The following is a 12,481-nucleotide window of genomic DNA, read 5'->3' as shown; positions in this document are numbered from 1 at the left end:
TATGACAAATAAAACTGTAACTGATGTTCAATAGGCTATGATAATCTGTTTGGGAATTTAATTTCAGATGGCGAAGCAAAAGTAGAACAACTTGCAGTTCGATTTAAAAGCCAAGAAATGGCTGATTCCTTCAAGAGGAGATTTGAAGAATGCCAACAAAGTTTGTCAGAACTTCAGAGAGCACATGTATCCCTGGCAGCAGAACTGTCAAAGGAAACCAACCCTGTAGTGTATTTTGAGGTTTCTGCTGATGATGAACCTTTAGGACACATAACCATGGAACTATTTTCAAATATTGTTCCTCGAACTGCTGAAAATTTCAGGGCCCTATGCACAGGGGAAAGAGGATTTGGATTCAAGAACTCTATATTTCACAGAATAGTTCCTGACTTTGTGTGTCAGGTAAGTGCAAGTTGAAGATTTTTTTTCTTAGAATAAAACCTATTTTCATTTCTTAGAGCTAAGACCATTTGTTATGTGGAATGAGGAGTTTACCAAAGATTTTGATTCAGTGGACAGGCTTTTACTCCCTAGTTTAAGAGTGTACTACTTGTCTGAAAAGTGGTTTTATTTTAAAAAGTTGTAGTATTCCTCTTCCTGTAGCTCAATGATTTCCATATCAGATTTGCTCATTTACAAGTAATTTTTTTCTAAATACTAGGTCTTCAAATATAACCTGCATCTAAAAGTCAGGCTCTGCTCTTTCTGACTCAGTGTGTCACCAGTAATAAAGATTCTCTAGGCCAGGTGCATCAAGGCAGTTGCCACGTGCCATGGATAATTTCACTTTTCTCAGACTGATTTGCACACTTTTCTCATCTGTGCAGACTAGATGCACCAACTTCTGCAGACTCAATCTTTGGCAAACAGTGACAGTATACTAATGAGTACTGTTTTTTATATGGGTGCCCAGCCCATGTGGTGGTTGGTATTAGTACAGCTATTTCAGTTCTCAGACGGAGAACCTAAACTGGTGGGGAAAGAGGCTACCTTTGTATGCACCTCATAGTCAAAGAATTCAAGTTGTCATCCGATCCTAATGCATTGGAGTATGGCACTCCCATTTCCCAATTTAATAAGCGTACTTGAAAGTCTCCATATACTTGGCTTTAATGTGTACTTGTTAATTCCATTCTTTACACTGATTTTTATTTAAATTTGTTTCACTTTGAATTTACTTCTGTGTATGTGGTGATCTCAACTGGTATGCTCCATAATGCTAGTAATGACCCGTCTGCTTGTTAATACCCACACACTGTCCCTAGTATAGCTGTGGACTATTAATATTTTAATATTTTCATTTGTCTTTGCTTGTTAAGAACACATGGCCAACATATAGAGGGCTTGTCTACATAGACATCCAGGAAAATTAATCCAAATTGACTAAAGTTGTGAATTTGAAGTGGATTAGTTAAATCGTATTAAACCCTAGCGTGAACACCCTCATTCAGAATTGAAGTAGCCTTTAATTTGTCTTTAAACTAAACTAAGTCCTGTTGAATTTCAAAAGCAATGTCCACACAGGGATTTAATGGGGTTAATTAACTTCAAATTCACACCTCTAGTTAATTGGGATAATTTTCCTATATGTCCCTGTGACAAACCCAAAGAACTTCTTACTTGCCCAATTTTGTACAGTGACCTCAAATTTGACAGGTTTCAGAGTAACATCCGTGTTAGTCTGTATTCGCAAAAAGAAAAGGAGTACTTGTGGCACCTTAGAGACTAACCAATTTATTTGAGCATAAGCTTTCGTGAGCTACAGCTCACTTCATCGGATGCATCCGATGAAGTGAGCTGTAGCTCACGAAAGCTCAAATTTGAGTAGATTCAACTAGAAAACAAAAAGGACACCAGTAATTCTCCAAGTAGAGGACTCTGTACCTTTCACAGTTAGGCCATAAATTAGCACATATGAAATCTTTATCCTTGCCATGAGCGCTTAATATTATCAGTTTTCTGTTTGCTTGTTATGATGATCACATGTACGGCTAAAACTAAAAATGAGAGACCATTCTGTCGTCTTTTGTCAATATCCAGACATCTGAGCTCTTAATATTTTTCTAATTCAGTTATTCTGAGAGGAAAACATAAAGCAAGTTTTCTACTTGGTAGATATTTGTTGGCTAGTAATGAGTTAATTCTATAAATGATTAATATTTTCAGGGAGGAGATATCACTAGGCAGGATGGAACAGGTGGACGGTCCATTTATGGAGATGCATTTGAAGACGAGAACTTTGAAGTGAAACACACTGGTCCTGGATTACTGTCGATGGCAAATCGTGGCCGGGACACCAATAATTCTCAGTTTTTTATCACACTTAAAAAAGCAGAACACTTGGACTTTAAACATGTGGTATTTGGGTTTGTGAAGGATGGCATGGATGTTGTGAAAAAAATTGAATCTTTTGCTTCTCCCAAAGGGTTGGTGAACAGAATTGTTATCACAGACTGTGGGCAAATATAATGTCTAAGTAGTGATTCTACAGATATGTGCACTAACAGCATAAATCAAAGTTGGGCTGTTGTAGACTAATTATGTTCAGCTTTTTTAATATTGACATTTCTGATGTATAAATGTAAAATTACAACTTATAGAAGAGTACTTTTTTTAATGAGTTAATTGACTTTGCATGTTGTGAAATAAAAGTTCAAACACTGGCATATGTTATCCTGATATTTGTTTTAAATGTGAAAAATTTAAAATTAAATTCTAGTCTTGTTAAAGCAATTCTTTTCTTCACTTTGGTTTGTACAAGGAATACTACATGCATAATCTATTTTCAGTTATTTTGATTTGCTACTCTGATGTATCAGGATTTTGAATGCAGAATTTGCCATCATGCTTCCAAACTAAAGTAGTTCTATGTGAGAACTATTTCTTCTTCTTCCCACTGATGCACAGAAAAATAAAAAGCAGAGTGGCAATTCATTCTCCTTACCCTTCTTAAAAGCATTCAGCTTCAAATATAAGTTACCATCTGTTTCTCTAGGCGGAAGTTATCTTTCCTAAGTTGAAGAAAACGTGTGTTTTCTACCTGGTGGTTTGTCTGTGAAACAGCATTTGGGTACCTGTACCCTGAAGTTACTGAACTATTGCCTGTACATTATCTTAGGTTCCTGTCAAAATCTGACTGAGAACTTGTGATCTTCCTGTGGTATAAATTAATATGCTTTGAGACCAGCTGCTTGTATCGCTGCTTTGTATATGGGAGACTGATTGCAAAAATACTTGTAAGGGCAATTTGAGTAAATAAAGAACTTGTAAAGCTTATCGGGTGGGGGAAAAACTGGTAAAAACTCTGGATCTTAAAGGAAAAATAACTATACTGTATTTTTGCATCTGATGTTACTGAGTGACCTTTTTGGTCCAAATACTATTTAAAGTTTTTTGTTGCTTTTTATGATATCCTGTTTTTTCAGCTGTGGTAAATGTCTGCTAAATTCAGAACTCAGAACTGAGTAACTACATGTATACCAAGGAAAAGATTTTTCACTATATTAAATAGAATTCTGTGAATTTAAAGCATGTCTTATAAATAGCAATATTATGTTCAGATCCAACTTAAGCTTAACAGTAAGGTGAGAGAGGCAATCTTTCACTGGACCAACTTCTGTTGGTGAGAGAGACAAGCTTGAAAGCTTGTCTCGCACCAACAGAAGTTGGTCTAAGAAAAGGTATTAACTCATCTACCTTCTCTCTCTGATATCCTGGGACCAGCATAATTACAACACTGCAGATATCATTGTCCACGATCAGTGATTGGCACACAATTCAAAGCCAGGATATCTAAGGGTCACCCTAGATCAGGGTTTCTCAATATGTGGAATGGGACTGAAAATTGGGTCGCCAGAATTTTTCAAAGGATCACATGGCAGCTCCTGTTGCTTCTGTCCCATAGGGCTGACTGGGCTTGCCTCCCTGGTCCAGGATCCCAGAACCACTCAGGTTTGGCCCAGCCATCATGACGACAGGAGTCTGTGTAGGCCAAATTTGTGCAAGTGGCACTGCAACCCCATGAACCAGGTCACAACTTCATTCTCTCAAATTTGTTCCAGTTGCGGGGGGGCCAAACTAGAGCAGTGCTGGAACCTGGGAGGTTGCAATGCCCAGAGCTGACAGCTAAGCCCAGCCAGCCCCACAGCACAGGAACTGGCACTGCGGGGTGAGTGCCAGGCCAGACCTGACAAAAACTATCCCAGTATCTCCAGACTATACTGGTTCATGAGAGGTCATAAACATTTACAAATGGGTCCTGAGCCCATAAAGGTTGAGAACTACTGATCTAGAAATACCATACAAATACCATTTCACTAAAGTAGCTCAAAAGATAAAGAGCAGAAACACTCTTCTGAACAAACTGGTAGGGTCCACATCGAGAGCCAGTGTGCAAACAGGGCGTTGTTCAGGGCTCCTTCTCTGCTGCTCAGTTGGAACACAGTGCCCCAGTTTGATCAAACTCTGCCCACTCTCAACTACTGGACATACGCTTACACCAAGAAAAGTATTACAAGTACCCTGCAACCAACAAAACTCGTTTGGTTATCAGCCCTAGCCAATTTTCCTCAACCAACCATCTGGCATCAGAATGCAGCCAATAAACTGCAATCAAAAAACTGGCAGATGGACCAGGCCTACTGACTCAGGCTCAAGGTGCATAGGCTGTGGGCCTGTTTAATTGCAGTATAGACATTGACTCCTGCTGGAGCCAAGCTCTAGGAGGATCTCAGATGTGGCTGTAGCCCGAGCCCAAATGTCTACACAGCAATAAACAGCCCAATGATCCCAAGTCAGTTGGCACAGGCCAGCTGCAGGTTTTTAATTTCTATGTAGACATCTCCTAGCTCACTCGAGGCCATTTTCCCTAAACCTTTCGTTCCTTGTCTTACCCACATGCAATTGCTCCTTCTGTATATAATAAAATTAATATTTTAATCATGAAACTTGCTGTGAACTAAGTAGATAATAAATATCTGAAAAGCAAATTTTGTCACTATTGCAAAGCCTTTTTAGTTCTAAAATGTCAGTTTGGTAAAATCACCACTTTTACCATACAAATCAAGTTGTGGTGCTGTTGCACAAATGTTTGATGTCTCAATCTTGCTTTGTGATGGTTAAAAGTAAACTAAGAAGGGTATGGCTTCCATGGTATTGTCACTTAAAACTTGAGAGCTTAAATAAAGTGGTCTGGCCAAACATTCAAAGTATACACATTTATGAAATAACTATATTAGCAACAGGAGTCATGAGCATGGTTTATAACTTATCAGTAGATTTAGTTTTATATTAAAATAGTATGAGGAAACTGCTGAAACTAAACATCTTGCCTTGGATTTCAGTTTACAAAAATTAATAAAATCTGATCAGGAGGTGGTGGCTTTTTCTGGTTAATGGAATAAAAACAAAGCTATACTCTAATTGGCTGTACATATGCCACTCACTTCAGCTTTGCAGAGTACCAAACCAATCTGCTGAAGGTCTGTTATAGTATGTCTCTGCTAGTCAGTAGGAGCATACAGGCAAAAAAAAAAAAAAAAAAAAATCCCGTTTGTACTAGTCAAGGAAACTATGCTGCAACCCTACTTCTAGCAACCATCTTTTAAACACAATTTTTGCTACCATATTTCTGATCCCAGTGGGGCTAGGGCTAGCCCTGTAAAAGAATTGAAAATACTTTAGCTAACACTATGTTCCTTCAACCCCTGATTTGTATTATCCTTTTTTGCTTATCTTTAGTTTAGTTAGAGTGGAGCAGACTGGAACTGAAAAACGTATCAATGGCACTCTAACCATCCATAAACCTTTTTGCACTCAGTTTGGCTGGAGAATGTCCTAATTTGCATTTATTCAGTTAGTCTTTCTCAAACTCAGTTAAAGTTTAGTTTTCTGCAAGCTTTAGCCTGATCCTGCATTCTACATGGTGGTTGCAGTCAACCATGACAAGTGGAGCATGGTAACAAGCAATTCAGGAACCTACTACAAGCCATCTATTTGAAGACTTCTGTATGTTTTGAGGAATTCCTTATTAACAGGCTCAAAGCTGAACAACTGGCCACTATGCCCAGCTTTGAAGCATTAAGCCTGCTAATGCAAGGACAATGAGAAGGTATATTTTCAAGGTCAGCATTGGCTTGATATAAGTAGCATTCTTTATTTAAACAAGTTATTACTCTCATGTGATGAGACTTCCAAAGTGCAATGTAACTTTTTTTCATTAGTTTCTCACCACTGAAAAGCTGTCAGAACAGTTTGGAGAGGTGCAAGAACAGCAGGGGCTCCCTATTGATTGTTTAAACTTAAATTCTACAGAACCTGCAACATTCCTCCATAATATGATGTACAGATGGACTCTGGCCATAGATAAAAATCTGAAGCATACAATACAGAAATGAGAATGAAGGTGAGCATGTGCGAACAAAACTAACCCCCCCAGTACAGTACTTGCAACTACTGCATACGCTCAGAGCTGAAAATGATCAACCCCAGTTTGCATGTTTGAGGCACCAGGAATGCTGGAACATGAAACTGAGGTAGCAACTAGAGCGAGGCAGGGAACCATTTTCCTCTCTCATGCACATTTTCGTGATCAGCATCAGGATGAACTGTGAACCTTCTGATGTCATTTGCAAAAAGCTCGAGACCCACCTCGGAATAGCTCGGTGGTCAGGACACTCACTTGAAAAGTCGGAGACCTATGTTCCAGTCCCTGCTCCAATTAAACTGGAACAGCTCCATCAGGACAAATTAACAAACCCATTCTAGAATAGCTAATAGTCTGGTGGTTAGGGCATTCACCTAGGATGTGGGCAAATGGCAGAGCAGGGACTTGAAGTTGGGTCTTTCACATCTGAATCCTGGGCTGTTCTAGGGGGTCTCTCTCATCTTGACAAGGAATGCTATCCTGGACCTGAGAAACCCCTAATCACTGAAGTTTAATCAAAAGTGATATGTTGTTGTGAAGAATTCAAGTTTTGATTAATTGGCCTTTTCTAACAAAGTTTAGTTGAAAAATTCCTGGCCCACCTCTAATTATTACCCCAATGCCATGAAACTACAACCAAACGACTGCACTTCTCATGCTGGAGCATTCCTGAAATTACAGCCCATGCCATAATTATGGATGGTTCAGTGCACTGGAGGTGATTCATAAATTTGGTTTTGTACAGAATTTAGGGACCGTGGAAATCAGCCTTAGCAAAATTAGAGAAATTTTCATTTGCCATATGAGCAGAATTTGCCAGATGCACTGTGACTAATAAACTGCATTTATTCCATCTTTTACAAAAATTCTGAATTGGTTAATTTGTATTCTTTGTAGATGTATAATCAATGTATAGAATACATATAAAACAGTGCTATTTGTGCATTCGTGACATGCTTAAAAGTTTATTATGCATATTAGCATCTTGATTCAGAAAAACTCCTGATCTTTTTACTATTTTGTGTAATGAGGCCGCTGGCACCCTGGTCCAGCTCCTCTCTCCCTTTCCCCTTTACTAACGTATGGAGCATGCACTTATCAAACAGGCTGCGGCCTTGAAGTTTTAAAAAAGTGGATGAGCACCTGCACTCTCCCTACTCAAAGTACCAAACTCAAGGCAGGGAATGCACTGTTTACACTTCCAGTTGAAGTCATTTTAATATTAGACATAACTGATGAAAAAATTCTATATTTTAAAAAGGTTTTGGAAGAATTAAAAATGTTGACTGAGATAAGGTACATTTAAAGTCATTTATGTATTTATCTTCATTTTTAAAAATTCCATTTGTATGTTTTGGTCTCTAAAGAACATGAATCAACATACCTACCTGCTGTAGCACTGCAATATCCATAACAGCGTTTCTGTTTGTTTACTTTTATACTAGCCCCACATGTAGGCTTTTTCTTTGTCAGTTAAGTCACTTGATCTATGGAACATTTCCTGTGCTGATTTTTAAAACATCTCAGTAGAGATGGGGAGAGACCGCTGTAAATACTACCTAGTGAAGTAAGTGAATGTGCATGACTACATTCCCATGTATAAGGGAAAAAAGGCAGGCCCTATCCAAAGACTTCACATTGTTAAAAAATATCATCAGTAGTGGTAAGACTACACTGACATAAATGTGCAGTACATTATGACTAGAGTGAAGTGAATAATGGAAAAAATGCATACAAATTATCAAATTCAAAAGCAAATGTTTGCTTTTTGTGAACATTCAAAAGTTTGCTTTTTGAACATTCAAAAGTTTAATTTCATTACGTGACGAGAGTTTGGCAGCACAGCCTGAAAAGTCGTTAGACTCTGGTTTCATCTGATCATGATGTTTGTTGCACAGCTGACATCCTTTCACCAGAATGATTTATCTCTGCCTCTTCTACTTTGTCCTAGGTTTTATGAGCTGCCTTGTCCCAGTGTCACTGATTTGACGGGTCATAGGTATTACTGTAGATGGTTCTTGGCTTTGAATTAGTCACAGAAGTAGTTTGGGAATCAGCAGAGGGATTGGAACAGAAGTAACAGGCTTTTGGCATACCTCTCTGTTGAGCAGGCAGGCTGCCATATTTTGCACAAGTTGGAGCCTCCATATTGCTGCTACCTACAAACCCAGATATGGTGAGTAACAGTAATCCTGGCTGGAGGTGACAAATCCATGGGTAGATGTGACAGGATCCTCATCTGGTATATATGGGTGAAGTTTCCTTGCAAGCTGGAGATGGGAGAACCTGATCCGGTAGGATAAATATTGAGTTGACGACAGCCTTGAGGTTTCATACTACTTTGATGAACAGTAGGAAATCTCTGTGATGGAAGGGGAGGGCAGTGATGTAGCTATTTTTCAAAGTGTTTCTGCCTCCATGAAGTATCACTTTAATCTTGCCCAGGTTGATTTTAAGTTCTTCACCAGGTACTGGTCTCCTTTGATCAGTATCCTGGTTATGTTGGAAAGAAATGACTGGCAACATTGTAGTGCTGCACCATCTACTCCAGCTGTGTCACATAAACAGGCCATCAGTATAGAGTAGTTTGCTGTGTTGAAAGTTGCACAGAAATCAACAAATATTAACAGAGATGTATCTTCCATCCATTGCCATGGGAAGGTGATCTCTTAGCCCCACTAAGGTTTCTCATGTTGTGTCCCAGAATGAAGTCCACTGGCAAGGCATCAAGGATGCTAGCAGATGTCCCATGTTACATCTTTTTGTCACTATTTTGCAATGATTTAGCCGAGGAATGAATGGTTTAAGATGGAGAAGATGTATTCTGCATCAGGTGTTGGCTTTTTGAGGATCAGGTGGGTTGATGCATTTTTCAGGGAGGTTGACAGGTCAATTTCTTTAAAGAAAAGCTTGATTTTCCTTTAGCAGTGGACATACTGGTTTCCATGAGCCATAAGACCTACAGATCTATTCGGCGGATGCTGGCTTGAATATTCATCAGATCTTCTCTCTTTTAATCATTTGTGGTGGGGCCAAATTCTGAGAGGTGTGGGATGGTTAACGTGATGGGAACGTGAGTAAGTTCAACAAGTTCCTCTTGTATACAGTTGCTCTGTTCTGCAAGTATCAGGTGAGCTCTTCATCACGCCACTTGGTTCACAAACAGATGCTCCTTAGCTGTAACTAGAGGGAGTTACCACTCATTAGGGTAGGTTAGATCCTCTTCTGACCAAGAGAACTGAAAGGAATAGTGCAGTTACTCACTCTACTGTATGCTGGCAGTCTGCAGGCCACACTAGGCTCACAAAGAAGCTGCTGCTTTTCAACTGCAAGCAGTCACAAGCAGCACCAGCAGGGATAAGAAACCAAGAGATTGGGGCAGAAAGTAGCGGTGTGATAGCATTCCTGTGCCCTGCCTTCCAATACTTCCTTCTGCTCCCAGAGCCCCATGGCAGATGCTAGCATTCTTGCAAGGTGCCCTACTTCCTCACAGATGTTCTGATCCAAACTTTGTGGATGCCTGGGTTGATAAGTTCATGGAGGATAGGTCCATCTACGACTATTAGCCCAGAGGGTCAGATTAAAGGAAACTGAAGATTTGACAGGTTTCAGAGTAACAGCCGTGTTAGTCTGTATTCGTAAAAAGAAAAGGAGTACTTGTGGCACCTTAGAGACTAACCAGTTTATTTGAGCATGAGCTTTCGTGAGCTACAGCTCACTTCATCGGATGCATAGCATATCGTGGAAACTGCAGAAGACATTATATACACACAGAGACCATGAAACAAAACTTCCTCCCACCCCACTGTCCTGCTGCTAACAGCTTATCTAAAGTGATCATCAAGGAAGGCCATTTCCAGCACAAATCCAGGTATTCTCACCCTTCCCCCCCCACACACACACACAGACACACATACAAACTCACTCTCCTGCTGGTAATAGCCCATCCCTCTTTGAAACCTCTCTTTATAATGCGCATGATAATCAAGGTGGGTCATTTCCAGCACTAATCCAGGTTTTCTCACCACCCCCCCCCCCCACACACACACCCCTCCAAAAACCACACACACAAACTCACTCTCCTGCTGGCAATAGCTCATCTTACAATGTGCACAGCAATAATCCAAGTTTAACCAGAATGTCTTGGGGGGGGGGGTTTGTAGGAAAAAAACAAGGGGAGATAGGCTACCTTGCATAATGACTTAGCCACTCCCAGTCTCTATTCAAGCCCAAATTAATAGTATCCAATTTGCAAATGAATTCCAATTCAGCAGTTTCTCGCTGGAGTCTGGATTTGAAGTTTTTTTGCTTTAAGATAGCGACCCTCATGTCTGTGATTGCGTGACCAGAGAGCTTGAAGTGTTCTCCGACTGGTTTATGAATGTTATAATTCTTAACATCTGATTTGTGTCCATTTATTCTTTTACGTAGAGACTGTCCAGTTTGACCAAACCCCCCCCCCCCCCCAAGACGTTCTGGTTAAACTTGGATTATTGCTGTGCACATTGTAAGATGAGCTATTGCCAGCAGGAGAGTGAGTTTGTGTGTGTGGTTTTTGGAGGGGTGTGTGTGTGGGGGGGGTGGTGAGAAAACCTGGATTAGTGCTGGAAATGACCCACCTTGATTATCATGCGCATTATAAAGAGAGGTTTCAAAGAAGGATGGGCTATTACCAGCAGGAGAGTGAGTTTGTATGTGTGTCTGTGTGTGGGGGGGGGGGGGGGGGAAGGGTGAGAATACCTGGATTTGTGCTGGAAATGGCCTTCCTTAATGATCACTTTAGATAAGCTGTTAGCAGCAGGACAGTGGGGTGGGAGGAAGTTTTGTTTCATGGTCTCTGTGTGTATATAATGTCTTCTGCAGTTTCCACGATATGCTATGCATCCGATGAAGTGAGCTGTAGCTCACGAAAGCTCATGCTCAAATAAACTGGTTAGTCTCTAAGGTGCCACAAGTACTGAAGATTTGACATCAATCAGGGAAATCAGTCAGTCTTGATATCATATGATCCCAAAGAATGAATCTGTGTTTGAAAAAAGAACAAAAATTTAGAATTAAAAACTAAGGTTGCAATACAAACAGGATGTGCTATATTCGAAACACTCAGATGTGATTGGTGAAGCTACCAGCAGCTATTAATATTTTAAATGATTATTGCTATTAAAACATCAATTAAATAGCACAGTGCCATCCACCTGCACAATGTTAAGGAAGGTGAATGATGAAGTGCCAAGAGTAACAAAAATAACATTTTAAAAAGTAAGTGATGTACAGGCGGGAAGCTCCATTTACAGGGGCCAGGAAGGAAAAGTCAGGCCAGTTCAGGCAATGCGAACAGCGGAGAAGATAAATGTGTGGAGCTTTATACAAACTGACCTGGCTTCTATTAAACTGGCTTCTATTCTATTATTGGGGGGGGAGGGTATAAACTATTTCACTGACCCAAGTCTCCTTTAGCAGCTCAGGACCTGGCTTGAGGCAGGGCAACGCTGCCTTAGGCAGGCACGGGGCGACCGTGCCCTTCAGAATGCAGCCCTGGGAAGCGGGTGCTGCGATGCCCCGTCCTGCAAGCGGGGGTGGGGGGAAAGCCCCGCTTCCCCCCTCACTTTGTGCAGCCTCTGCAGGCAGCTCACCCCGCCGGGGGTAACTGTTCCCCCTCTGCCACCGTCTTGCAGCGCCTCAACCCCGGCTCCTACCCCCGGCCCTGACTGTGGCTCCGCTCCTTCCCCTGCCGCCAGCTGGAGGCCCCCACGCCCCGTGCGTCCCTCCCGCCGAGCTGCGCCCTGTGAGCCCGCGGCCAGCAGGGGACGCGCTGCCTCCCCCGCCCCGCCCCGCACACACACACACACACACACACACGACGGGCAGCGGCGTCAGGGAGCAGGCTCAGCCGGTCCGCGCATGCTCCGTGCCGCCGGGGCGGCCAACTGCCGCGGCCTAGCGCGCGGCGCTTGTGGCCCGCGGCGGAGGTGGCGGCTCATGGCGAGCCCGGCTCTGAGCGGCTCTGTGGAGCGTCTGAAGCGCCGCTACCTGCGCGGGGAGCCGGGGCCCGCGGGG

The 12,481-nt window shown here is 41.6% G+C and overlaps 2 protein-coding genes across 4 annotated transcripts in view; both read left to right on the top strand.

Moving 5' to 3' along the window:
- Positions 1–3,749, top strand: part of LOC141994216 (E3 SUMO-protein ligase RanBP2-like) — a 66,437-nt gene extending 62,688 nt beyond the window's left edge. Inside the window, exons 28-29 of the mRNA XM_074964418.1 lie at positions 68–402; positions 2,167–3,749. Of these exons, the coding sequence (XP_074820519.1) occupies positions 68–402; positions 2,167–2,469 (638 nt within the window). The 3' untranslated portion in view covers positions 2,470–3,749. The remainder of the gene's footprint in view (positions 1–67; positions 403–2,166) is intronic.
- Positions 3,750–12,321: 8,572 nt separating this feature from the next.
- Positions 12,322–12,481, top strand: part of CCDC138 (coiled-coil domain containing 138) — a 75,928-nt gene continuing 75,768 nt past the window's right edge. For all 3 annotated transcript variants that reach the window (XM_074964397.1, XM_074964388.1, XM_074964404.1), the window contains exon 1: positions 12,322–12,481. In XM_074964397.1, coding sequence (XP_074820498.1) covers positions 12,326–12,481 — 156 coding nt within the window. In that variant the 5' untranslated portion in view covers positions 12,322–12,325.

Source organism: Natator depressus, chromosome 1 (assembly GCF_965152275.1).
Source record: "Natator depressus isolate rNatDep1 chromosome 1, rNatDep2.hap1, whole genome shotgun sequence".
NCBI lineage: Eukaryota > Metazoa > Chordata > Testudines > Cheloniidae > Natator > Natator depressus.
The sequence above is the reverse complement of the archived record's forward strand: the minus strand, read 5'-3'. Positions and strand labels throughout refer to the sequence as shown.